At 38.6% G+C, this 25,916-nt stretch overlaps 1 protein-coding gene across 3 annotated transcripts in view; it reads right to left on the reverse strand.

The window, feature by feature from the left end:
- Window positions 1-3,688: 3,688 nt before the first annotated feature.
- The window catches only part of LOC124170743 (regulator of nonsense transcripts 2), a 42,851-nt gene continuing 20,623 nt past the window's right edge, over window positions 3,689-25,916 (reverse strand). For 2 of the 3 annotated variants that reach the window (XM_046549666.1, XM_046549664.1), the window contains exons 16-22: window positions 23,846-24,200; window positions 20,402-20,496; window positions 18,761-19,010; window positions 17,865-18,004; window positions 13,216-13,308; window positions 9,977-10,086; window positions 3,689-6,164 (exon numbers count right to left, since the gene is read on the reverse strand). In XM_046549666.1, coding sequence (XP_046405622.1) covers window positions 6,149-6,164; window positions 9,977-10,086; window positions 13,216-13,308; window positions 17,865-18,004; window positions 18,761-19,010; window positions 20,402-20,496; window positions 23,846-24,200 — 1,059 coding nt within the window. In that variant the 3' untranslated portion in view covers window positions 3,689-6,148. Of the gene's footprint in view, window positions 6,165-9,964; window positions 10,087-13,215; window positions 13,309-17,864; window positions 18,005-18,760; window positions 19,011-20,401; window positions 20,497-23,845; window positions 24,201-25,916 lie in introns of all 3 variants that reach the window. The other variant, XM_046549665.1, reaches the window with a different exon arrangement.

Genomic DNA, 25,916 nt, shown 5'->3' on the forward strand with positions numbered 1-25,916 from the left:
ATTGGTTCAAAACAAATGGCATTAAAAGTGGATGGCGTGGACTTTAACGTTGAGGTGTTAATTGTCCCGGACTATTCGCAGGATGATGCCATAATTATCGGACGAAGTGCACTCGACCAGAGGGACATCCGAGTTGAGAAGGAATACGGAGAGCTGCGAATTATTAAACTTGATCTGGAAAATGGTGAAGAGCCGGAACCAAAGGTTCGGACAGTGAAAGAAAAGGGACTGATCAGGAAGGATGATATTAAAATCAGCGACAATTTAACAGAAAGAGAAAAAGACTCAGTATGTGATCTAGTGAACGAATTCAGAGAATGCTTTGCTATGACTATGAGTGAACTGGGTACAGCAAAGGTGGAGAGTTTCGATATAGAGGTAAACGATGAGCAACCGGTAAATCTGCATCCGTATCGTCTACCTTATGCACAACAAGCGGAGATGCAGAGGGAAGTCGACGAGTTGCTAAAGTTGGGCATTATAGAGGAATCAACGTCTGATTACGCGAGCCCAGCACTACTCGTTAAGAAAGCCAGCGGTGAGAACCAGCTCTGTATTGACTATAGGGAATTGAACCGGAAGACGAAGAAGGTCAAGTTTCCGATGCCCGCTATCGAGGAACAGCTAGATAGGCTTGCTGGGAACAAGTATTACACTACGCTTGATCTTGCATCAGGGTATTACCAGATCCCCGTGGCGACTAAGTCGAGACCGCTGACCGCTTTCGTGACGACCCAGGGATTGTATCAGTTTAGAAAGGTCCCCTTCGGTCTCGTCAATGCGCCGGCCGCTTTTAATCAGATGATGAACAAAGTGACTAGGATGACAAAACCTGGAGACGTTCTCGTGTACATGGACGACGTCTTGATCCCGAGTAAGACCGTTGAGGAAGGGCTGGAGAAGCTAACCAGGTTCCTCAAGGTGCTGAAGGAAGTGGGTCTGACTTTGAAGCCCTCAAAGTGTGAGTTCTTCAAGGACAAAGTAGACTATTTAGGCTTCGAGATAAGTAACGAAGGAATAAAGCCGGGCGAGAGAAAAATCAAGGCAGTCAACGATTTTCGTAGGCCCGTGAATGTCCACGAAGTTAGGCAATTTGTGGGATTGACCAGCTTCTTTAGAAGATTTATACCAGGTTTCGCGATTCTTAGCAGACCCCTGACGCGACTGACAAAGAAAGATGTAGCCTTTGGGTGGGGCCAAGAGCAGCAGAGTGCATTCCAAGAATTAAAAAGGAAATTGGTGGAACGACCAACGTTGGCCTTATTCGACGCGCAGGCGGTGCACGAAGTACACACCGACGCCAGCAAGAGTGGCCTGGCTGGGATCCTGTTACAGAGTCGAGAAGGTGAAACTCTAAGGCCCATTGCTAATTATAGTAGACAGACAACAGAGGCAGAAAAGATGTACCATAGCTATGAACTTGAGGCATTGGCAGTAGTAGAAGCGATAGATAAGTTCCGGATGTATCTACTTAACCGAGAATTCAAAGTGGTAACAGATTGTAACGCCTTGAAAGCCACAATGATGAAGAAGGAAATGCTTCCTCGAATCGCAAGATGGTGGTTGCGACTACAAGAGTATGATTTCACCGTAGAGTACAGGCCAGGGAGAAGCATGAGCCATGTTGATGCCCTTAGCCGGAATCCCGTCGAAGAAGCCGGGATACCCGAGACTGCTGATCTAAAGATATTCACTTTGAGGATTGATGAAGCAGATTGGCTTCTGACGATGCAGCTCCAAGACCCAGAGATTAAGAGGATACATGGAATATTGAAGAAACCTGCATGTAGCAATGACGAACGTCAAGTACACACTGACTACACCATAAGGGACAACCGGGTTTGCCGCAAATCAGACGGAGGAGCCAAGTGGGTGGTTCCTAAAGATGCTATTTGGCGGATCATAAAAGGCAGCCATGACGATTTAGGGCACTACGCAGAGGAGAAAACTCTTGAACAGATCAAGAGGCATTTCTGGTTTCCGAAAATGAGGCGAAGAGTGAAGAAGTACATCGCGGCCTGCATTGAGTGTGCCTACCACAAGAGAACTGGAGGAATGAAGGAGGGGACATAACACACAATTGAGAGGGTAGCCACCCCATTTCATACAGTTCATGTGGACCATCTGGGACCATTTCCACGAAGTAAGAGAGGCCATGAGTACGTACTAGCTTATCAGGATAACTTCACCAAGTTCATAGTGCTGAGAGCAGTAAGGAACACAAAAACGAAGCCAGTTTGTGAAGCGCTGAAGGATATCGTTAGCCTATTTGGGTGCCCCGAGCGTCTGATATCAGACAGAGGAACTGCCTTCACTGCAAAGGAGTTCGAAGAGTTTTGTGGCAAGAATCAGATCAAACACATAAAGAACGCGACAGCCACCCCAAGAGCAAACGGGCAGGTTGAAAGGTCAAACAGAGTAATTACTAGGGCTATTTCCACGAAATACACATCAGAGGATGGAAGTGACTGGGACGTTGGATTGCGTGAGATTCAGTTTGCGATGAACTCAATGGTGAACAAGACGACGGGGAAGAGCGCCCACGAACTCTTGTTTGCGTACAGTCCGCGAAATGCCTTAGGTAATCGGTTAGTATTGTCGTTGCAGGATAGTGACAGTAAGGAGGAAAAGGGATCCGTAGAACAAGTTAGGGCAGAAGCTTTAGCTAGAATAGCAGTGGTCCAAGGGAGGCAAAAGCAAAGGTATGACGCGTGCCATAAAATACCCCGAAAATATCAGCAAGGAGATTTAGTGCTAGTGGAAAGGGAAGCCCAATCGACTGGGACTTCGAGGAAGATAGCACCAAAGTTTAAGGGTCCATATCAGGTAGTCGAAGTGTTGCCAAGGGACAGGTACCTCCTACGTGACATCCCCGGTGCAAAACGCACTCAAAGACCCTTCAACTCTGTGTTTAGCTCCGATCGCATGAGACCCTGGTGTTGCCCCCCCTTGAATGCAGAAGAAGAAGATGACGACCCCCCCTTGAATGCAGAAGAAGAAGATGACGACCCCCCCTTGAATGCAGAAGAAGAAGATGACGGCAAGGTGGTCAACCCGAGCACCCTGACAGTCTGGCAGAGGACCGAGGGCGGTCCTGGGGTCAGGAAAGGCCGACTGTTACGCCGCCAGGCGGCGTGTCCCCCCCCGGGAGATGCTGCCCCCTGAGGGAGTGACCGTGAACCAACAGAGGTGGCTCAAGGGGACGCGTTGGGACGCGTCGAGAAGCCGTAAGGACAGTTGAGTTGAGTGAAGTCAAGAGTGCGGAGGGACACGGAGAGTGTCTGGGCCAGAGAGTCCTGTTTGTATAAGTGTGAACAATAAAGTGTCATAGAGGTAGAAGTGAGCGAGAATCATTTCGAGAGCAACCAAAGGTGACACACACGCTCCCCTTTTAACACATTGTTACAAATACTAACAAGGAATAACATTAAACATCAAACAATAGAGATGAAGGGTTAGAAAAAATCAAAGAGAAATAGGTTGATTGGGTTAAGGCTGTCTTTTGCAAAAATTAAAGAAATACACATGTAGGCATAAAAGCAGTGCATCTGTCTATTGTCTGCTAAAGATTACCATTTAGGCCATAAAAAGCTCTTACTATCATGAAAGACAAGTACTTCCACTGTAATAAACATTTGTGGTTTTTACAGATGCAAAGGAAATGAGTGGGGGAAATAAACAAAATGCATTTTCTAATAAACTTATATTTCTGAACAGACAAAATATGTAGTAGGCATCCAGTGGAGATAGCTGCAGAAAACTTCAAACACAACTGCATCATACCTTGGCTCAAAAAATGCTTCCCCAAATTTTAAAAATGCACAAAATGCATTTGTTCATCATAAAATTCTAGCATTGATCCATGATCACAAATGACAGAAGATGAGATCAAATATAACACTGCTATTTACATGACATACATGTATATATATATGCTCAAAGTAGCTCCTACTGTTCCTTACAGCCTAGCTTATAAGAAAGGTAATAGTTCAAGTAAGATAACACTTCCGCTCACTATCAAAGCCAAGATTGTGATTTATTCATCAATTATACCTTCAATAGCCAACGATTTGTTCATCAATTGTGTTTTACAAAGAAAATAGGCTTATAATGAATTGTTTCTTCAATGCTTCTGAACATATTATGGAACCTAAGCATAAACTCCACACATTTCTCACAGAGAACAGAATCAACTTAAGAGCAATTTGTAAATAGTAACTTAACTTACATGAGAATATCAAACCTTTGGAACAATACCGAAGCTGGGTTTTTAATTACATGTGAGGTTGCCTAAAAAGCAGATTATGATACCCGATAGACACAATTTTGGTGGGAGGTAATAAAGATAGATCTGGGTTGCATTAAAATCCTCAAAACAATTGACAGACAAGTCTAAATGTAAGACAAACATATGTAACTTTGAGCTACAGATCTCATTATATAAAACACTGCTTCAAAATTGCTACTACAAATATTTCAGTATTCAACGTAAGAGAGAAACTGCAAATGTATAAATTATTAAATGTGCATCTCACTTTATTTCCTACTCTTGATATGAACTGTGTGAAGTAGAAAAAAGTTTTTCGGCATACTTTTTTCAAAATCAAACTGGTATGAAACACATGACCATGCTAAAAACATAATTGAAACTGAATTTTAAATGAACATTTAATGTTTAAACCAAATAAATTAAGAGGATCCATAAATTAAAAGTTGCGCTGAAACATTTTTATGAACAACAAAAGGACAAAGGTGAACTCAAAAATTAAACAAAAATTCACTTCGGCTCTCAAAGATTATCTCAACGTTAGAACTGTCCATGTATAGTAGCTAGCACCAAATGAACAAGGTTCACATCATGAAAATAAAAATTATTTCCCCTTGATTCTTCCAATTGGGTTTCCGCATTGCTTATTGAACCCAAACACACCGGACATACTATTACACTGAAGACACAATGTAGCAATAAAAAAATGTACAAATTGACTAGTTCATTAATTTGGAATTGATATGCCCAAATTAATTAAATAAAAATATGCCACTAGGAATGTTAGGCTACTACCCTACAGTCATTTTGTTTTAATACTCATGAAGACAACCAAGTTTCATCAGAAAGAGTCAAAGAGCATAAGAAATCAGAGCAGCTTTTCCTTAGTAACACACAAAAAAATACGCCAATCCTTAACAGCCCATCAAAGTTCTTACTTCACCTAAACAAATTACATCGTTGAAGAGTTTGAAATATGTTTGAACTTTGCCTCTTAGAATAACCACACAACAGCCTTAACATCACTATCCGAATCTAAAAGTGGTAATATTAAAAATAGTTTTCTACACGGTTGCGCATTTCACCAAATAAAATGAAATTCCTCATAGTAACACTATTTTCAAAAAAGAAAATACTTCTCAAAATAATATGCTCTTCTACAGATTCCTGAAGCCAAAGTTATATTGTGTTGTGGCTAAAATACATCAGAAGTATTAAGTAATTGCTCATTTTTTCAGGTATGTGCAGTAAATGCAACTAAAATAGAACTCCTAAAGGGAGAGATGGCTCAGGCTTTACAACTCCACTACACAGGAATACAAAAAGATGAGAATAATTACATGATAAAAAATGAATGTGCAAAACAGCACATGTACAAAAAGGAACACGATAGTATCTTTAGCTTCCAGATCTAGGAAGACCTCTCAAGTATTCAAGTTCTTTACTGAATTCTTGAGTACAGAAAATTCTGCATGCCTCTAGGGCTACAATGATCACCGTGATATTTCAGCTGTGAGAGCCACTGATACCATCCATGGGAATCACAACCTTAAAAACTAAATATCACATGGTAATATCCATAATCATTACTCCTCCCATATCCTTACCTGATCTTAATTTGTAGTCTTAATGATTTTGCTATTTACATGATTACTACTCTCTGAGGTGCCTCTCTTTTCATAAATATCCCATCAACATGATCAAGATGGTTTTTGAGGCTTATGCCCACCAACACAGGGCAATATCCGAAGCAAAACACTGTCTACAATGTGCTTCAATTCATTAGGATAGAAAAATCCCTATGATAAAAATTATCATGGCTGGAACTTATCCCACATTCTTTCAGTATTAGGAGCTCACTGCTTATATTTCTGCTTTCTCTCATAAGGCATCCAACCTAAAAATTAAATACAGAAGTCCATGATGCAACAGTTAAGCAAATCTTGAACACTAAAAATACCACAAAATATCCATCACAGAAAAGAATAATTCTCGATCTGGAAAATCTTTGATGAAAATTTATGGCATATAGCCTGATAGCACGCAGAGGGAATCCTTAGAAACTGAACTTTTTAAAAACTATAAATGGCAATTAATAATTACAAAAACATAAATTGAAGTGCAACAAAAAGTGAAGGATACGAAGAAATAAACCATGATACTTTCTCAGTATTTGGAAGGCTTCCGTGTGATGACCCAAAACAGGAAATAGAAATCTAGCTAAATCTAACTTCTTATAACACAGACCAGAGCGCTTCAAAGGTATGACCAAAATTAGTATCTTGGAACAATTATTCACAGAAAAAATGCAAAAATTCAGAGTGGACAAGGGGGGCAATTTTCCTTGTCTTTGACCAAGTAAACACATTTGGACATATTACTCCAGCCTCCTCATTGATATGATATAATAGGACATAATAACTCCACTCATATATAGTCCTGGACCTGCCACAATATCACCACATTCAGCGAGAATATGTCAAGTTTGATGCTCAACAGGGCCCTTTCCAATTGACATATATGCTTTAGTCACAGAGATGGAGAGGAACTAAGGAATAGTATCCCAAGCTACCAGGAACAAGTAAATTTTAGATACTTTCTATATTTCCTCACAACTCTCTCAAAAATATAACTACATACAGTAGAAGCCCGGTTATTTGAGTGCTCATAATCCCTTGGAAATCACTCATAAAAATGAGTGCTCGTTGCATCTGAAGATGTTGGATTAACCCACCGAAGTCCCATAATCGTTCGTATTTACAGTTTTTCTCTTGTTTCCGTAGTTCTTAACGAAGTTAAACAGGTAAAGAGTCATTATCAGGCACATTATGGCTGAGTATCAACATATATATCGAAATAAATGCGGGATTTTAAATCATATAAAATATTTATTCCTCTAGTTTAGGAGATTTTATTCCCGTTCTTATATTTTTTGATCGCCGAATAAATCTGTTAAAACAGCGCAACTAGTCGGAATCAATATATAAGGGATGTAAAGGAAGTTTTTGGATAATTTTGGGAACATGTTAAGACGATCATTTCAGTTTTGACCAGTTTTCGAATGTTAACCAGCAAATCTGTCAGTTGGGAAAAATGGCCGAAACGTTCACTAAAATACAGCAAGATGCGGTGGTCGAAGATATTTCCTGTAAAGGCACCTTTCCTAGCAGGTTCCATTACTCAAATTCAATAACCTCCCGCAAAGTAGTCGTTGAGTATTTATTTACACTAGTAAATACCTCAGTCGATTGGGGGTACCTTCATCGCTCTGTGTTGCATTGACGCCACGAGAGTTCCCGCCCCGCCAGCAATTTTGCCCCTTCACAGCTCTGCATTGCGAAAACAAATGAAAGGTGAAAAGCGTCGGCTCCTAAAAATGAGCCCAGGAGCAATTCACCTCATGATTTCGAGCCAAAAGCACAATGCATATGTTTGTTGTGCATTTTCACGCAATTTCATTTCTTAAAATATTCTACTTAACTATGAATAGCTTTGGAAGTTAAAATGGCAACCATAAAGTCGGTAATCATGTATGTAGTAATGGCCCATACCTATACATTATTATGACCTCTAAGTTTTATTTCCTATATCGGAATATACGAAAAATATCAAGTGAAATTCGCTCAGTGAACATGAGTTATGTGAAAAGTTATCAGAAACATTTATGTATGATAACTGTTGTTCAAACAGACTGTCCCAGCCATGTTATCTAAATAGCTACAGCTGAGCTCATCATGGGGGCAAAATTATAAAATATAAATTGGAATTTAAACGACTGTAGTAACCAGCAAAGAGCTCTCAAACTGTATTTAGCTTGTGACACCATTGACAGGTATGTGTTATGCTAATCTATGCACCTCAGTGGTTGTAACCTAATCTAGGGTTAACATTTGGCTTACATTTCAGAAAGATATGAAATATCTATGCTTAAAACTTCAAAATATATAATAGTGAATAATGGAAATTAATAGCATTCATAACTCCCGTTAGAGCCACTACAGGATATTTGTACACCTAAGTTTCCCATAAAAAAACACCACTTCAATATCGCCGGTGTACCGCCGCCTTCACGCAGACACCTGGCCAGATTTTTCTGCGACGACGCAGCAAGCTGGCGACATGACAATATCAATTGTCAAAGACAGGCTCTGATTGTCTCGCTAGCCTCGGCGTCAACGCAGCGCCGAACTGTGAAGGCACCCTGGGCACCATGGCATTTTTCGTGCTATGCTAAAGAACTGCCATCTCCAGGGCCCACGCGATATGAATAACGATAATTACCTGTGAAATTAGGAATCACCAAAGAAAACAAAAACATGGTGAAAGGGATGAATTTAAATTATTAGAGCAGCATAAGGCTTTGTTTCATTTTATACAATGACAAATATATTCAAACATTAACACATCTCCCTCTCCCACTGTCATCTTCCTCCCATTCCCCTCCCACTGATAACGGTGCCTAACAAAAGAAGAACGCAAAATAGGAGCAAGCGGAGCGTACTTAAGGACGTAAAGCACATAAATGCTTGGACGTAACTTGGTTTCGGTGTTGTAGATCTGGCAAACAACTTGTATTTTCTGTTTAATAAACAGATAATACAAAGCGCATAATAGTTGATGCTTGCTCAGCGGTGCATTGTCCACGAGAAATATCTGTCGTAAAACGGAGCATACCCAGCAGAAGGAACTTTTTAACCTCGCAAAATCCGATTATTTTTGCATATAAAACATAGGCCATTAGGCAGTACAAAGACTATTACTTGCAAAAATGGGCTTCTCATAAAAAGCAGTACTCGTAAAACCGGGCTTCCACTGTATTAGTTACTAGAAAACTACTTGTTATTTTCTAAAAGTAATCATTATTTTCTACTCCCAACCAACTGAATCAAGGATTCATAAGTAAAATACATTTGTTATTTATTAATACTAGGAAACAAGTGTAAAAATTAAAGGGTGATGCATAAAATTTAAAAAATATAGATTCCCATTTTTTCAAACGTTTCATGAAAATTATACTGCTTGCATATGAAACCACATAGCTCCTTGTAAAATGTAATCATGTGTGTGTAAATAATGTTATTTTCCGAATGCAATTGTCTGTCCAGATGGTCTACTAATTCTCAGAGGAAAAAAGTACCAACTATAGTGTCACTACAGCAGGAACTGGGATTAAATGGGAATGTATTCATTTTTAAATTCTTTTGAAGAGTTCATTGAAAAAATAGAATAGTGTAAACAGCAGGCTAGGAAGCAGTACTTCAGCATTATTCTCAAAATTATAATTTATCTTACTGTCAATAATAAAATGATAAATATAAATACAGGATGGACCTCATATTAACTCATGCCTCGGACCCCCAAAGATGTTGGTATAACCCTGAATATAAAAATCAGTATAGTATAAGCTCATTTTAACTAGTACAGCAAAATGCCAGAATTGCAGTAAAAAAGTGCTTGACAATCTACCTTCAAAAGGCTAAAAGCAAAAGGAAAAATTAAATTTGGAATTTTATTAAAATTAATACCCAGAGACCCCAACACATGATTGTAGTGAGAAATGCTAATCAAGAAAAAGTATAATATTAAGATGATTTAAACATGATATCATGGAGAGCTGCATCAAACCAATCGTAGGATTAATGACGTTTGATGATGATGATCATTGCACGAGTCAAATATTCAATGACTGTAGCATACCATCCACTTCACCTTGTAGCTTTCTTGGGACCAAATATAAGATCAGCATCTGGAGCCCCCTTGGGATGCTGATACTTCTGCTTCCGTTCACGGTTTAAATTCACCACTGCGGGACGCTGAGCCTAAAGATCAATAAAAAAAATTATCTCATTCCCAACCCTAAAGTGCAATGGAGTAGTAGACAAAGGAAATAAACTGCATAGACCTAATATATTTATATTAGGGATGAGTCAATTCCACTTTTTATCGATTCCGATTCCAATTCCTTCAAGTCAATTCCCCATTCTCGATTCCAATTCCATCGATTCTTATTCCTTCTAACATGTGGGATATTGATTTATCTGCAGCTCTGCTGTCAATAAAATTTAAGAACTGAATGGAATAAAATAACAATAGGTGCGGTGGCTAAACAATAATGTAGTGTTCTTTGCGTCCATACATACCAGAGCAACCTGGCGGGTGCGCGGTGGCGGCCGAACGCAACCTGTCGAGTTCGCCCGGAGGCCGCGGCGGCTTATGCCAAGCAAGTATCAACTTTCTCAAGGATTGCATTGATGAAACTGGGCTATACAAATGTGAATGAGTCTAAATTTTTATTATTGCCGCAGACGCGTGTTAGTCTATGAAAAAAGTTATATAAAAAAACCTGCTCTCTGCGCATATTTATAAGAAACTTTTTTTTCACACGAAAACTTGCTCTCTGCACTTTTTTTATTATCATCAGATATCAAATATTATTTGAAAATAAAAAAATATACATTTTGATCTATTATACGTTAAAATTGGTGTTCCAGATGAATTCTCCGATGGTTATTCATAATCGTAATAATTTGATTTTCCATGACCAGCACTTTATAAAAGAACAAAAAATGCATGCATTGCTTCCCGATCCCGTGGTTTCCATTTTTTTCCACTGAGAGTTGCTCATGAACACGCGCCATTTCAGGGTTTGTCGGTTTGTTGCTCTTGCCGACATTTTCATGTTTCCGAGGCCGCTTAGGTATGTTCGTCGCAGCACCCACGTGCCGGGCGTATCCTCCGCACGGGCAAGGCTGACACTGCGGTCGCTTAGGTGTGTAGCGGCCTTTATGCCCCAAGCTTATAGTCTATGCTCAAAAAATTTATCTTCCTGGAATCGATGGAATCGGAATCGACTTAAGGCGATCGATTCTCGATTCCCATTCCGTGCCCGAGAATCGGTGGAATCGAGAATCGACATTTGGAATTGACTCATCCCTAATTTATATGGTTGAAAGCATATTGCTAATTCAATAAAACCTTCAAATAAATATTCATTTTTCCATAAACATCCTCCATAAAATACTTGGCATTGAAGCTGTGGCTGATCATGTTTTACCTAAAATTTTAATATTGAAATTGTTGCTAAATGGCAACCAACACAAGCAACATAAAAATACAAACTTATTTGCTTATTGCTATCAGTTGGATAGGCAACCATAGGCCTGAGGAGGGAGACTTTTGGAGTGGAAGCTACAGGACTATACACACAGGATCTCTAAACGGTAATGCTGGGGTTGGGATAATGCTCAGAAAGAGCGCCGGAATACGTGTGAAAAGCTTTCTACAGTACAATGAACATATAGTTATAGTAAAGTTAGGGACACTAAGATGGTAGATACCATAGTGGTACAAGTTTACATGCCTACGACAGACTACGAGGATGACGAAGTTGAAGATGTCAACGATGATATCAGGAAAGTAATCAAACAGGTAAGGGGTGAAGAAAACCTTATTATTTAAGGTGATTGGAACGTTGTCATCGGCGAAGGTCAGGATAGAAGAATAACCGGAAAATATGGATTAGGAAATCAAAATGAAAGAGGAGATAGGCTCCTGGAATTCTGCACAGAACACAAATTAGTGGTTGCCAACACGCTATTTAAGAATCACATGCCAAGAAGATACAAATGGAAAATGCCAGGAGACAAAAGAAGATTTCAACTTCATTATTCAGGGTTCCCACTTAAACTAAATTATAAAATTCACTGTTTTTTCCAGGTTTTCACCCTCTACATGTCGAAAAATTCACAATTTGTAGATAAACCATTTTAGGCAGAAAAATTGACCACGTAACAATCATCGGTCACACATTACCTAAACATTTAACAAACGCAACAGATACTGTGAATGCAAATGCACGGTTATTTAAATTGCTCACATAAAAGAAGTGAACTAAGCACCGGAAAAATCTTGGTTACGGAATATCCCGCGGCCAGTGGCATATGCTTTAGGGGGGAGGGATGGTCGTGCCTGGGGGGTGGCTCCCCGGAGCTACGGGGATTCCAGGAAAAAAAAAAAAAAAAATATGACATGCCTGTAAATATATTTTAGATCATTCTGGCACTTAAAATTTAACTTTAAGCAGATGCAGTTGCTGTATCTCAAAACTAGACAATTGTTTTAAATATTTTTTGCATTTCTCTGAGGCTTTGGGCGGGAATCTATCCCCTCACCCCCCCCCCCCCCCAAAACTTACGCCACTGCTGGGTGCCGTCACGGAGAGCTGAGAGAGAAACGGAGAGCTGCGTCAAACCAATATTAGATTGTTGACTAATGATGATGAGGCAACCGTAAAATAGGGCTGCTCATAGAATTTCGATACACTTCAAGGACACACTGAAGTTCTCATCACATTCCTCCACAACACTACATATTTGATTTAGAATAAAAAGAAGAGCCATCTAGAATGCAATAAAACTGACAAAAAAGAAGAACCAAGCCACCCTTAATTTAACGATAAATGCTCCAAAAATTATGAGCATCATCCCTGATGGAAATTACTGTCAATTGTAGAATATTATACACTCTCTACTTTGATTATTTGCATTAAATTAAAATACATAAACGTTGTCTTCAGGAAAAATAATAGTTTCCTTGCAAATAAAGCACAATGAACTTACTAGTTAACCAATGGCTAACTTAGCTTCTATCATTTATATGCATGCATTAACAATGCACAATGTTAAATTCTTAGTAGCATGAGATTAGAATTAATGTATTATTTTTTACCATGGGTGTCTTTTCTGTTTCTAAACTTTGTATGTATTAGATAGGTACATTTGTTATTCATGTGTATACATCTAATGCTGCCACCAGGAAATAGTCTACTTGCAGCAACGTGTAATAATAATTATAATTAGAGCCATGAAAGAAATTATTGGTCAAATACTGGGCTAATATAGCACCATGTAAGGATAACATGCCACAACTTAAAAATTTACTCCTTGTACCTGAGCTATCATTTCAAGGTAGTCCTCTTCTTCGAGTCTTTCATTAATATCAAGAGTCAACCGCTTAACCTTTTCTTTCTCCTCTCGTTCAGCCTAAAAATATCAAATACATCATTAGCAATAAATTTCTACTTTATAATACAATCATAATATAATACTAACTCAATGTCACCCTGTTTTAAGTAATTTATTATTAAAAGATACAGTGTCCGGCGTGATGCGGTGGAAATCTTTGATATTCAGCTTATTAAAACAACTTGTCTGTTTCCACACTATTTTATTTTTACCGACCATGGTTTTGGCAGCTTGTGCCATTGTCACCCAAGGCTATGTACCTTGACAATGGCACAAGCTGCGGAAACCATGGTCATTTAAAATGAAATAGTGTGGAAACAGACAAGTTGTTTTAATAAGCTGAATAATTTATTATTATTTTAATAATTTTCACCTCCCCAAAAATATAACATTCAATGCCTTTACACTCGGGGATTTTGACAATCAACAACAACGGACTACATCAGCACCCATGCTTTGAATAGGGGATGGAAATTAACTCCTTAGACATAATTTATTAATTATTATTACCAATTTACTTTACTTTACTCCATTGCTTTACTCCTTGCAAACATTAGGGCAAAAGCTGTAATTTACATACTACATACAGTAAACTCTCAATTATACGAAGTCCGCCGGTCCGGAAAATAGGCACTTTGTAATATCGAGTTTCGTAATTTCAAACATTTTTAATAAGTTTTACTTTTCACCCCACCTCCCTTTTTCTGTCTTTAGTGGCCTTGTTTAATGTTTTCGGTGGCTATTTAAGATGGAATTTTTTTAGAACTTGCTCTTTCTCATTGACTTAATTCTGTGAAAGATGGTGAAAAATCACACGACCCTAAACTTCCCATTCTTTATTGTTAAATATCAACGATCTTAGTGCTAAACAAATTCCCGCCCATTTTCGAAAGCGTAATCAAATAACATAGTGAAAATTTTGTATAAGAATTTAAACTAAGAATTTTGCTGTCAGTAGCAAACAACAACAATTATCTATGCATAAGATAGATTTGTTTCCGACATCTACAAAATTTTAAAGGCAGCCTGCCTAACCGTCATTTGTGACGCACTCTATCGCACAGTGACAACTCAGGGTCACAGCCCGTTTCCAAGCTGGAGAAGCATATTCCATAATGGGGGATATAAAGAGAGAAACATTATTATCCACATTCATTTTTTTCCTACAACACATGTTTTATCAATGCTCAAGATATTTAGGTGAAGTATTGGTTCACTTGCGTGAATTCCCAAAAATGATACCAGAAAGCGTGCAACTTAACCTCATATAGTTTTCGTGTTTCTTTCTCCATGGTATTGAAAATAATGCAAAGTATCATTAATATAGAGGAAAGATTTTCTTTATGTTGGCACTAAAAATTAAATGCGCCATTATTGTTAAATAAAAAGTAGCGTGGAAATGATAAAGCAAATAACTAATTTCAACAGAAAGATGCAGAGAAGAAGAGACACAATTTTATAACAGCAGCACCTCACACCCGGTAGGTATCAACGGCATTGATGAAGATGGAAAAGCCTTCAATTGAATCATTGGCAGAGAGGTAGATGGAACGCCTTACCCAGACGGACACCCGAGAAGCATTTTTTCTTTCCCCTTCCACGCCATTATTTATTTCTGTTTATGGCGCGCCTCTTTTTAGTGCTAAAACTAAATAAATCTTTTTTCTACATCAGCGACATATAGCATCATTTTAAATACGGTGAAGAATGAAACCTGAAAACTAAAGAAGGGCAAAGTATTGAGGTATAATTTGCAAGAGTTCACGAAAGTAAACCAACATTGAAAAATTTTGAATATAAACGATACTTATAAAATAATCAGCCCAAAACACGATGTATTTCTGACATCATTTAAGTTTGTTGAACATGTTTACGGTAGTTTAACAAAACCAAAAAATAAGCTCATAATCGACGTTAGGTTTTGGCTCAATCTTTTCAAACATTAAGCAGATTGCTAATTTTTTAAGCCCATGAACATAAAGTAATTGATTTAAAAAAGTTGGCATTTCATTTAGTTTTCCCCAATACACGACTTGTGCTTCCTAACTTGGCTAAAATGATTAGAGTTAATTACGGAATTGGCGAGGCAGGTAGACCAGTTGTATCTTTGTATCTCACGGGAGCAAAGACAGACTAAAAATATGTCAAGAAATGACAAAACGCGTGTCGTAGCCAATAAAATAAATGTGGATAACAAACTTTTCCACTTCGTTTCCCCGATAATGAAAAATACTTCTCCAGCCTCTCTCCAGTTAGAAACTTACCCCTGTTTCCGGTAGAGATGTACCATGCACTTCTCCACAGTCAGAAAACATTCCAAGTGGGTGGGGTAAATAAGAGTGGGATGGGTGCCGCCTGGTTGAGGAAGTGGGGGCAGGATAAAGAGAGGTGCAATGGGTGGGAGGAAGAGGGGTGAGTAAAGAGTACCTGAGACTACGTTTGGTGGCCGCACTCGCTAGACACTGACTGAAGCCCTTCGTACATTCTCTCATGAATTTAGTTTAAGCCCATACCTAACGATTTAGTGCTTCCAGGACAAAAGACAGCCAGACATGGCCTCCCTCTTGGACAATCGGTAATTGCGCGAGAACTTATTGCACAGAATCGTTAAATCCCCGTTCAAACTGGCAACAGAGGAGTCATTTCGCCCTCAATATGGGCTCATGAGTAAAGTACTATATCATCTGTATTATCCTTACTACGTTTTCCCACGTAGTCGTTGACAACGGGAGTATTTTCCCCAAACTTTCCCCCTCCAAAATGAAAAATATTTCCACTATCATTGATCAACTTAATTCTCTTCCTTCCTCATATTTTCTGCTATTTATTAGAAAAGTGGTGTCACCAGGTAAGAATGTTGAAATTTGAGCAATTTTATGGACTTAAAGCATTTTCTTGGATATGAATGATTCAATTACATAGGGTTCAAGTAGGAGAGTAAGAAAAACCCCAAGAGACCTTCCTTGCATGTTAAACTACAAAGTACTGTTGAAGTGATGTTTAAGAGTATGCACGAAAAGAAGGACATTGTGTCAGCCACAATATTTTTACTGAACTCCCACTTCTCCTCGATTCCTACTGTAAGTTTTTGGGTGAACCCTTTCCCTCCAAAGTTGCACTATCAATTACGATTTCACACCTTGATGCACCACAGTCTGAAGCACTGATTTTTTTGCTGCCTTTGCCGGAATAACTGGTTTTGTTGACAAATATTTTGCCGCAGTTCATATAAACGAATTCAAGCACTGATTTTTTTTGCTGCTTTTACCGGAATAACTGGTTTTGTTGACAAATATTTTGCCGCAGTTCATATAAACGAATTCAAGCACTGATTTTTCTGCTGCTTTTACCGGAATAACTGGTTTTGTTGACAAATATTTTGCCGTAGTTGATATAAACGAATTCCATTTGCTCCTGGGGACTATGACTCATGCTATCTCTACTTCCACTTCCCTCGCTGTCTTCACTTCTAAAATTCCCTTTCTCTCCAGTTTGACCTTGACTCGTCGCGGCATAAACATGCCCAATTGCGACAAAATCTCCGGTTCCCTTGGGCTGTATTCAGCGGCATGCGAGGCCACGGCAATAATTGTGAATTTGGGATATGAAATATGCAATTGAATATCATAAATAACATTTTTCCCAATTTACGATTGGAGAAACATAATCTAACGATTTTATCATTGGATTATTCTTCCTCATAGGACAATCCTCCAAAATTGTTAGAATAGCATTGGCTGATGCCTGGTTTCGCTGATGGTAGGACCCGCCCGCCCCTGTGACGGTGCGGGATTCCTCGTCCCTTCCCTTCCTTCCCTATCCCGTCCCAGGAGGCGTTGTCGGGCTCCTATCGCGGCGGCGCCTCCTTCCTTTTTCCTTCCCGGTGCAGAGGTGATAAGCTAACACTTCCAGACCCTGCCCCCAGAAGATTAACCAGCGAGCCTACCCTAGGGTTACGTATCCACTGGTTAAACATAAAAGAATCTTTAAAAAATAATCAAAAGTGTTTTCCCCCGGCTGATCATCGTCAGCACTGCACTGCTAGAGCAGACGTCCAAGTAGACTTGAAACATTCCTTGTCAGCAAGTAAATGAAATAATTCCATTTGACGAAGGGAATTCTAAGAGAAATAATAAGTCTGGTGTAGCCTAGCATTAAAATGCAAATATCCTGGTGCTTTTGTGTCATTTTTATTTTTTTTAAGATAGCGGAAAATATCAGAAAAGTGTAAAACTCATGCACGGATAAGCCGGAACATGGATATGTGAACCGTAGCCGGATAATCGAGTGTCTGCTTTATTGAAATTTTCGTAATAACGTGCTTCGTATAATCATAAGTTTACTGTAACATCATCACATCCCGATTTTAATGTCATTTTCATCACATCATTCCCATTCCAGATTTTACAATAAATGCACGGCTGCACTTTGATTAAGCAATGACAGTTATAGGCAGAAAGAGGGACATATTTAAATGACAGCATATTAGATAGGGATAAATCGTATCGCTGCTACCCCAAATGACGAGGCAAGGCAGTAAGACAACAGGTGAAGTATTGAGTAAAAATACTAACCTCTTCTCTATTCTTAAGATTCATAGCTAGCTGTGAGTCAAAAGGAACATCTAGGTTTTTGTAAAGTTGTTTATTTCCTTTCCGGACCATCAAGACAAAGGTGACCGTGGATTTGTCTTCTTCTGGCTCCATTAATTGCTCTGTGATTAAAAAGTTAAAACATTTCAAGTTAAAAATGATAATCTTAATAAATTCATAGTGCATGTATAATTAAAACATTTAAAAGAAAAGTAATGGAATGCAATTGCAAACAGTTGTACTCTGCTATCACAGCTTGGCAAAAGTCAGATTCTGAGATAGACAAGATTTGGAGCAGTCAGAAAACTTTATACAAATACACCACATAAATCCTTATGCAAAAAAAACAGAGGTATCAAAATGAGAGCAAAGTACAAGATTGAAATTATTCACACCATCAGGCCAAAACTGATGGAGGGCAGACTAAACATAATATAAATTGGCTAATATTTCCAATTTAAAATTAAATATCTCAAAAGTGCTAGAAATAACAAAAATAGTACATTATATCATCCACCAAGGCATAATTTTTATCTTAGCATTGATGCTTAATTATCCTCTGCACTAATTTAGTCATCACTTTTAGTTTTTTACTGAAAATATAGGTTTTGATATACTGATTTGTTAAAAGAAATGTAGCAATTGAACAGCTAGTTTAAAAAATAGTATCATCCATATGTTTTTATAAATTACCCTATCATCTACCTAAGAGCAATTATTTTACCAATCACTACCATTATTGGCTCAACTAAAGTTTTGAAAAAGTGTATGAGTTGATTACTGTGTTCATACATGTATTTAAGTTCCTAATTTTGCTACACACATGATTTGCTATATTAACCTTATTGATAAGACCATATATAGAGTAATGATTATACCATAAGTTTTCTTCAAGTTGCCTCTCACGTGAAGTGGGACAGAAATGTCTATTTGCTGAGGTTTGACAATTTCCCTCATTCTGTCCTGAATATTTTCTGTCAGCATTTTGTCAAAGGCTGTCATGAAGTCATCATTCTCTGCACACTCTAATAACTTTGGCCCAGCAGGCACAGCCCGCTCTTCATCAGCAACGCCAACATTCTCATTACTATGGTCTTCTAGACTGTTCAGGGATGCAGATGTCAGCACCTGCACAGATGTGAAGAGAGGACCAAGGTAGTACTCAGATTAACTTTGTTTTTTTCAATGACTGAGGCAATAATAGGGTGGTTTCCTAGTATTTTTTTATTGCCTAAATCGAAAGATTATTATTCCTGGAGTATGCATGTCACGCTCTTAGATTTTCGAATGACAATATCTATTTTTTGCGATTAAATGAACAGTGAAAATTTTCAAGCGCACGTAAATGCGACGGCTAAGTATGAATGCTGGGAAAACTCCGTGTGACGTCATTCTGGTTCCCGCTACCGCAAGTGAGGTGACCTTGGGGCGAGGCTTTGAGCACTGATACGACGCAGAATGCTAGCAGGTAGCAGAGTATCCAGGTCCAGTTATCACAGGAATACTATCCTTGTGTAAATATAAAACAAAAATTTAACAACTAGGACCATGCATGCATTTCTGATCAAACGAGAATATCAAAACATGGCAATTAGGAAAAATTGTGAACAGATTCCATAGAAGGAAGAGACAATCCATTTTCCTCAATACTTGGGTATCTACAGGCAACAACAGCCATTCTGCACGCATCTTCTAATCAGAACTTCAAAATGGCTGTAAAGTTGTTTCATGTTCAGATACAAGAACAAGGATAGATGCCAAGAGCCTCTTTCAATATAAATAAACACCACAAAAATATCATGTCTGGTAGGCTGATGAATAAGTTTTCCTGGGGTTTATGAAAATGAAATTGCTATGATGAGAAAAAATTCTGTCATTCCAGTGTTATACTGGCCAATAACTTTTTAGCCAAATCAATAGAATTCTGCCTGAGGTTTCACATGCAAAGAAATTAACAAAATATTGAACAACAAATTTAAAGCAGGCAAGCATCCCCTTACGTGAAAAAATCTTTCCCCTACACTGTTTGGACTTCAAATTTAGAATAAATGTTATCAATATGCACATATTGACAGATGAACTGACCACTAAATCTAAATCAATTTACTAGGCAATGCAGTACCTCATTCAAATTCTTATTTGATTATATAGTTTTTCATACATGAGCTTTTAATACACGAAGATGTAACTACTTTGCAAATTTAGTTAATTTCTTTGTAATATGGAGGTTTCCATTAAGTTTCAGCATAGGGAATTTCGTTTGATAGGTTTTACTGTATACAAATATAACTGAAGAATGAAATTTTAGTACTATTGCTGCATTAAAATTATACTTTGATCATATGATCTTCATAGTGTTTCACTTGTTCACAAAAATAATTTAAGTCAATCAACAAATTTGTGATTGTGCACTTTAGAGTACCTCGGTGAAAATTATTTTTTCCTCACAACAGTCAACTAGAAATCAATGAATTTTACCTTAAATAAAAGGTATATGACTTAGATAATTCAAATCTTACCTGTGGACTGATCTGAGAATTAGAAACCTCTTCACCTGGTGTGCCAAAGAAATTTATATCAGGTATCCCATACATGTCTTCATCCTCATCATTATCTGAAAAAACAGACATTTCAAGCATTTATTTTTAAGTCAATACAACAAATGGAACTACATGCATTTATTGTTTTCAATTTGACAAAACTAACATATGTTTTTAAAATAAAATGCCTTAAATAGAATGAATATATCCACATCAATCTTGTTTCAATTGAAGGAATGGAGCTTCCAATCATTATGTGGAATTGAGGACTACCAGATCATATTTATTTAAAGGGATTCTTTAACCAAAGAATATAGCACATTAAAATTTAGCCTAGCACATTTTCTTCAAGTGACTTAAAAATTTGCATTGGCATGAAGGCAGTTCCATTGCTTTAGCAACTATAAGGATGTCATAACAACTACTCAAGAGTGAAAAAAACACCAAACTGGGACCTTAAGTTTTGCCTTGGAGCCTTCCTTTTTCTGTTTTTCCCAATGCAAAATTTATGTAAGGGTTACAGAAATAGTGGAAGAATGTCATGGGAAGGCATTCATGGACAGAGAGAATAGGTCAAACTGGCCCTTAACCCAATATAACCCAATGTTGCTTCTCAGCAACATCAAAAATGTATACATTTTCAGCTCCTTTTAGGAAATATCTAAACTACATATTATTTTGTGGGGTTAAGTTTAATGAAGAGATATTTAGCTGCCACGATAATTGTGATGGAGTGCAAAATTTTCAAGTTTTCAAAATGAGAAATCTTGAAATTTGATTCCCTCCATAGGCAGCTCTGGGCTATAAAGGGTTAAAAGCCAAAGAGGGTACACAAGAAGATTGAGTACAGCAGACTCCCAATTATCCGGCTGCGGTTTATCCGTGTTGCGGATTATCTGCGCATGAGTTCACGCTACTTTGACTTTCTCCGCAATCTTAATAGAAAAATAAAATAGGACGCCAAAGCACCAGGAAATCTGAATTTTAATGCAAGGCTACACTGGGGTTATTTCAGACCCTCGTTATTACTAAGTTCACGGGACCAAAAACCGGAGATTCGTAATAATGAAGTTCATGTGAACGTTTCTTTAAAGAATTGTCAAAAAAAACATTGCGCAAAATACAGACACATATATATATATATATAAAAACAAGAAAATTCATTTCAGTTTCTCAATAGAAGAATACGGCATAATGCAATCAAGGGTTGATATCTTCCCAAATACAGTAAGTACTCAATATACGAACTAGATGCATTCCGAGACGTAGTTTGTAAGTTGATAAGCCCACAGTCCGGCCGCTGAGAGTTGTCCGATGAGAGGCAGAATGGTCTAGTTTGGGGTAGGGTGCAAGGTTGCCAGGTAAGAAAGCGAAATGCCTACGCCACTTGTAAACAAAAGGGTTACGTGAAGAAAGGAGGTGGAAGGGACGACGAGCGTGAAGGACCCAAAGAAAGAATTCCTTGTTTAGGTGATTTGAAGAAAGGGCTTGTTTTGGTGGTCCAGATCAATTTCGGTGCTTCATATGCAATTGACAATGTTGTATGACTAGGTGAGGGTGTGAGGTGCTTTTGGGGGACAGCGATTGGCTGCAAACTGTGCTAGCGCAGGGTTTTCTGCCCCTCCTTTTGTGCTGTCATCGGACAACTCTCGTTGGCCGGACTGTATGCAAGGCATCGAGGAGTACAGTTATCCTGCAGAATGAAACACAGCATCACAATAGTGCGCTGACTCGCAATTGTAACGAACTGATCTAGCTGGGCGTGCAACGCAGCCGGGGCTGAAAAAAAATCGCTCTCCGCGGCAAGGAAGAACGGGTGAAACGCTGAACAGTTCCTGACTTCACACTGGATTCAATTTCACCTTATTCAGACTATGCCCAAAGTGCAAGTTCCTCTAAACCACATGACCTAGCGAAAGTTAGTAAATCAAATGTGCCTAGGAAGAGGACTAACTGTACGTCCAATTTACGAGCAGTTATGAGTGGGTAACCATGATTCCACAGGAATGAAACTTATTATTTGATGTTGCGTGTATGGTGAAGAAAGAACCATAATTGACGCTCTTGGGCATAGTACACGAGAACTTAAACGTGTTACAATTATTAAAACTTAGCATAGTGTATATCCACTTAAATGTCGTTGCTTATTCCTGGAACTTCATTATAAAGTTCATTTTGTAACCCCAAGGACCAGGACAGAGGTTTGTAATTTTGTAATTAATAATAATTTCTTTTACCATAGATAAGATAGGGCTTTTCGTCAGGACCATCGATTTGCTTCGTAATAACGAGCACTTCGTAATAATGTTGTTCGTATTAATGAGTCTACTGAATTTCCATTAGAATCCCCTTTGTAAAATGGTATTATTTTATTTACTTGGCGACAAGGATTTTTTCAAGTTTACTTGGACATCTGCTCTGGAATTGCAGACGATGATCAGCAGCCATAAAAAACTCTTGATTAACTTTACAAGCTTCTTCAATGATAAAACAATCGTAAAGTAAGAGAAATGTTATCTACGATCTCTAATTGTATATTTTATATCGCAAATTCCGAAGTAATGTCGTGGCCTCGCATGTGGTTGAACACAGCCCAAGGGAATTGGAGAATTCATCGCACTCGGGCATATTTATACTGCAAGTAGTCAAGGCCAAACTGGACGGGAAGGGAATGGTAGAGGTGAAAGCAGCAGGGGAAGTGGAAGTAGAGATAACATAAGTCATAGAATTTGCCATAAGTGCTGGTTTTCTAAAGCTGATACTGCATCATGGCGTGATCACCAGTTACCTTCACGGGAGTTACGTGCTCCTTTTTCCAACCATCAAGGAGCTCAATCGCGCTCAGAGATCACGGATTTGCAGATGCTTCCAGGGAAACTTGCGCGAGATGCAACTACGCGGCATGCTGCCTGACGTCTATAGTTTCTGACATTGCGCAGCGATTCGGAAGCATTCTTGCAACCCACTTTACACTTTTCTGCGATCTTGCAGCCACGGATGCGAGGTCTTCGGAAACTAGGTATTGCACGGAGCAGAAGAAGTGCGAGTACAATCACGTTATCGCCCCAAAAAGATCACGGTCGAGAAAAGGAAGCTTGATATGATTCCGGAAAGCAATATAAAATAACAGACAATGTGCACGATTAATAATAGATTGCTTGATTTGCATAAATTTTGAAAATTACAAGAAATTAAAGGAAAAGTATTCGTGTTAAAGTACCGCCTCTCCCCATCATTAGCCCGGATAATTGGGAGTATGCTGTATGTGAGGCAGAAAACATATTTCCTTATGCCAGCTATGTGGACCAACTTTAGAAATAGAGAGTACACCTAAATCACTAAACTTGAATGCAAGAATTGGATGATTTAGGCTTGGTATTTAATCCAACCTACTTTAAAAGGATAAAACCCAAAATTCCTCACCTTCCTCCAATTCTGATATTGTGTTGAGCATTGGAGATCGTTCCCTATTACTGTTGGTAACAGAACTTCCTTCTTGTTCTTCTTGCTCATCAGCAGCATCTGGGTCCACTGCATCTGTGTGAACAGCATCATCTAACTCATCTTGACTAATCAACTCTGGAGCTACTTCTGTTAATCTTAACCGGAGATCAGATTCCAGTGCCATAAGCTCATATTGTGCTTCTCCATAAGATTCATAAAGTTTAATTTTTGGCCTCAAAGATGTGAGAACATCCTTGAACATAAACATAACCCCAAATGGAAAGGGGTTGTTTACATTCCAAAATGGATGAGAATATTTATACCAGAAATAGTTCTGAAAAAGAAAGAAAAAGATTTGAGCTATTTCAAAATCATTTATATACTATACTTCTACTAAAATAGACCTCCACTGTGTTGCTATGACTGGTAGTAAAAGTATGTGTAGGTCCTGTACTATTACATGCATTCCACATCAATTTGGACAGCAAAACCCTTCATACCTCTGATTGAGCATGGCCATATTGTCATATCATATATATCCCTACACCATGGCACGTATAAGCAAAATTCTCTATAAGGGTGAATCCCTGGTTCTTAGAATTCCAGACGGCACAATAGAGTTACACAGTAAACTGATTGGGCTAAGAGACGTTTTAGTTTATCTTTTCCTGAAATAGGTCCCCTTGACTGGAAATGCACCCTTGAATTTTAACCTCTAAAGATTGGGATATGTTTCTGATTACTTTAAATTGTAACTTTTTTGCTTCGAGTTCCCTCATTTGAGGCCTTTTAAGTTGCTTCCTCATCAGCAGTTGTTCATCCATAGTACAGTGGAAATTATACCATTACAATACATTCTTGATTCAACGACTAGAAACGCTACCACCCACTATGCATTTTAACGGGATTAGTGCATGCCCCTCTGACGATGCAACCTGCAAATCACCGCTGGGGATATAACTTCAGATCAACCCTTCAGCTGTCGGAATAGGGTAGTTTCCTTCATCAAAGTAAACAAAATGCATTGATTGCTATACGTTACCCACCATTAGGGTTTTCATAATATACAAATTATTTGGTTTTACAAATTCCAGTTTAAACAAATGGCAATGGTCAATTTTAACCTCATTTGAAAAAGGCCAGATTGGCACCCATGCGATTCCACTCCACGTGATGTCATAGGGACCTAGTTTCTACACGAGAGGATAGGAGTTTTACATCATCTGAGATTACCAATGCATTCATGAGTCACAGAGCTCAGGGAAACATGTCTTAATAATCACTTATTAAAATTGTCTAAGGTCGGAAAGTTTCCTTCGTTTGATAAGGTAGTAATAATCCATATTTAAGCCAAGCGCTACCTGCTAGCAGTGTACTCTGCTACCTGCTAGCAGCCTGCCTCATATCAGCACTCAAGCCTCGCCTCAAGGTCACCTCACAGGGTGGCAGCTGGAACCAGAAATACGTCACACGGACTTTTCCCAGCATTCCTACTTAGCCGTCGCGTTTTCATGCGCTTGAAAATTTTCACTTTTCGTTTAATCGCGAAAAATAGATATCGTCATTCGAAAATCTAAGAGCGTGAAATGCGTACTCCAGGAGTAATAAACTTTCAATTTAGACAACAAAAAAATAATAGGAAACCACCCTATTCGTGATTTTGGCTACCAGCCGGTGCAGGAGAGAAGCAAAAAATATTTTTACCATCTAGCCTCGCCTAAAGCCTAGCAGAGACCTTTTAAAGGTCTTTTAATGCTGGGCCAGTGGCGCCGACTCCATGGGGCCTGAGGGGGCCCGAGCCCCCCCAAAAATTCGTTACAGATGTGAGGAAAAAATGTGTAAGGCTTGTCGATTTTCCCCTGAGTGTCCAGATATCGAGATTCGAGTGAACAGGGTTCTAATGTTGATCACATTACTCTTCTAAAATGCTTTAAAGCTTAAAATTCACTACTTATAAAATTTACCGGGGCAAGGTCCCCGGTTTGGGCCCCCCCAATATTTTTTGTAAGTCGGCACCCCTGTGCTGGGCTACTCTTCCTTCTTTCTTATC

This window comes from Ischnura elegans, chromosome X (assembly GCF_921293095.1).
Source record: "Ischnura elegans chromosome X, ioIscEleg1.1, whole genome shotgun sequence".
Classification (NCBI taxonomy): domain Eukaryota; kingdom Metazoa; phylum Arthropoda; class Insecta; order Odonata; family Coenagrionidae; genus Ischnura; species Ischnura elegans.